Here is a 2,442-nt window from a genome sequence, read left to right as displayed (position 1 = left end):
TCTAGAGTGGGAATATCAAACACATTTAGAGATGGGAAAAATCATATTTCATGCACCCCTCTTGGGAATAACGAGAAGTTTGCATACGGGTATTTCAAAATTTCGCATATGAAATTGTCATATATTAAACCAATTTTGCATGTTGGAAATTTGAAGTCACCATGCAAAGGAAATTTGAAGTCACCTTGTGGGAATATATCACATCTGAAAAACCAACCTTCCATGTGGGAAAATATTTGAATAGGTAACGGAACTAGTTCCACATGCAAATCTCCCGCGTGGTAACGGAACTAGTTCCACATGGAAAGTATGCGTGAAAAGAAGCCTTTATTTCGAATTGGAGAATGCCCAAAAGTTATTGACGTAGGTTCTTCATTTGCGCCTGATAATTGCAATCAGGTGATCCACGGATAGATTTTTGGCAAAGTTAGCCTTGTCCGCCGCAATCCTTTGTAGTCTCTTGTAAAGTTCGGTGGTCCTCTTCACCCCTAGGTGCGCTTCCACCATCGGCCCTATCAGACTCTTCAGCACAGTCGCAATGTACTTTCCTAACTCACCTGGATCGCTCATCAGCCGGTCTAGCTCTTGCTTTGGAAGAATGTCTCTGTCCTCCAAGACATCTATCTTGAGTAGCTCGAGTTCTGGTACGTCTTTTAATGCGACCTTCAACTCGCTGGGATGACAAGTATACTGTGGGACATTGAACATGTCTCGTTCGGAAGCAGCTATCAGGCCCTGCTTTCACCAGGATAAGAAACTTTTTTAGCAGGTCTTAAAAACGAATCGCAACAATGAACTTCAACAAGGCAAATAAATCCTATTTGCGGAAGTTTAATTCAAACCAACATTATAGCTAGAAATGCTACGGTTGCTAGATACAGCTTTATTAGAGACCGAGCCTGTCATTTCAGCCATGCCGTTAATTAGATCTCGTGAAAGTTTGCCATGTACCTCAGACACCATCTCGTCCCAGGTAGTTTCGAAATAGTCACACCAAACATCTGTGTGTGGAGAATACGATCCCTTTGGATGCTCCTCGGGTCGGCAAAGGAACAACAAGAACATCATTCCACCGTTGGCCATTTCCTGCGCTCTACAGGTGAGAAAGCTCCTAATATCAGATTGAAACTGTTGTGCGTAAGCTTCTGCAATCTTAGGCCTTTCACTGTGGATCCAAATGTGGCCGCCGTTCCACGCAGGAGATGTTTTATCGATAACAGACGGAGGCACCTGCAGAGCGTGGTATGAAGGCCATTTCAGAAAGGGAGCTCTTGATCGCTGACACGATTCATTGGACTTTGCAGTAAACGAAGAGCAAAAACTCTCATCTACACAAATTAAAAGAAAAGCAATCCGTTTTAGCTGTAGGGGCCGTACCCGAGAAAGCCAGTGCAACGCGTACGCGCAAATGACAAAATGTAGGCTCCCCGTTGGCATCAGGCGGCCGTAAAACGACCCAGGAACGCCAGCCGCGTACAAGTTCGGTTGAATCGCTACCTCTGGCTCTGTATCAATGGGCATCAGCAGAGAGGACCAATCCAGTGTCTTGAAAAGACTATTGAAGTCATTGGATGGGAGATCCGAGAAAAAGTACTGAATCTCAGAAACCATCCCGCCAGAGGAAGCGTAATTGTGGAGGATACGCGTAACGACGAAGGAAGCGTAATCGAGGGTATTGCGGCCAAAAGAGCAACCGAAGTCTGCGATGCCAAGGATGGGCGGAGCAGCATGAGGAGCTGGGAGGGAAGAGAAGAGGTGGTCGATGGCCTGAGAGAGGCGAGGCTTGGCGAGAGCATGGAAGCTGAAGTTCTGGAACTGCGATGAGCGAGCGTAGCTAGAATCGCCATCTCCACCCTGCATGGACGGGAGCTTGCAGAGGCCATTCTCGTTGGACGAAGCTGAGGAGGCCATTCTATAGCTATTGTTTTTGAGCATCAATACTTCACTCACATCTTTAAAGCGTCTCTTTAAAAACATAAAAATAACAGTAACAATTATAAGAAGAAAGACGGAATATTACAAAAATATTAGGCCATCTACTCAACGTGGGGCAATGTAGAAACTAAAAAAAGAAGAGAAATAACTCACAAAGAGGAGAACCAACCAAAGAGTCCTATCTCCTCTTATACTCCACGTGGGGCAATGTAGAAACTAAAAAAAAAAGAGAAATAACTCACAAAGAGGAGAATCAACCAAAGTGTCCTATCTCCTCTTAATCTTATTGAACCACCCAAAGAGTCTTATCTCGTCTCAATCTCATTGAACCAACCAAAGAGTCCTATCTCCTCTTAATCTCATTGAACTACATGCAAGAGAAACCTCATGTGTTCCCAATTGAGTGGGATGGAGCCCCCCTTTCTTTTTCCTCCTCTAGAGTGTCCTGAGCTGGGCTCTGTTTGAATTCCCTTGGTCATTGTAAGGCCTTTCTTACAAACTGTCATC

At 44.8% G+C, this 2,442-nt stretch overlaps 1 protein-coding gene across 1 annotated transcript; it reads right to left on the bottom strand.

Moving 5' to 3' along the window:
* Positions 1-273: 273 nt before the first annotated feature.
* LOC147901789 (indole-3-acetate O-methyltransferase 1-like) lies at positions 274-1,951 on the bottom strand. The gene is made up of 3 exons (XM_087375006.1): positions 1,378-1,951; positions 952-1,230; positions 274-735 (listed from the first exon to the last, which is right to left on the bottom strand). The coding sequence occupies exons 1-3, from the start codon at positions 1,933-1,935 to the stop codon at positions 373-375; spliced, it is 1,200 nt and encodes a 399-aa protein (XP_087231132.1). The 5' UTR covers positions 1,936-1,951; the 3' UTR covers positions 274-372.
* Between the last annotated feature and the right edge of the window lie 491 nt (positions 1,952-2,442).

This window comes from Dipteris shenzhenensis, chromosome 5 (assembly GCF_047967505.1).
Source record: "Dipteris shenzhenensis isolate YYH24624 ecotype China chromosome 5, Dip_SZ_1.0, whole genome shotgun sequence".
Taxonomy (NCBI): Eukaryota; Viridiplantae; Streptophyta; class Polypodiopsida; order Gleicheniales; family Dipteridaceae; genus Dipteris; species Dipteris shenzhenensis.
Note: the sequence above shows the minus strand (reverse complement) of the source record. Positions and strands in the feature narration are given on the sequence as shown.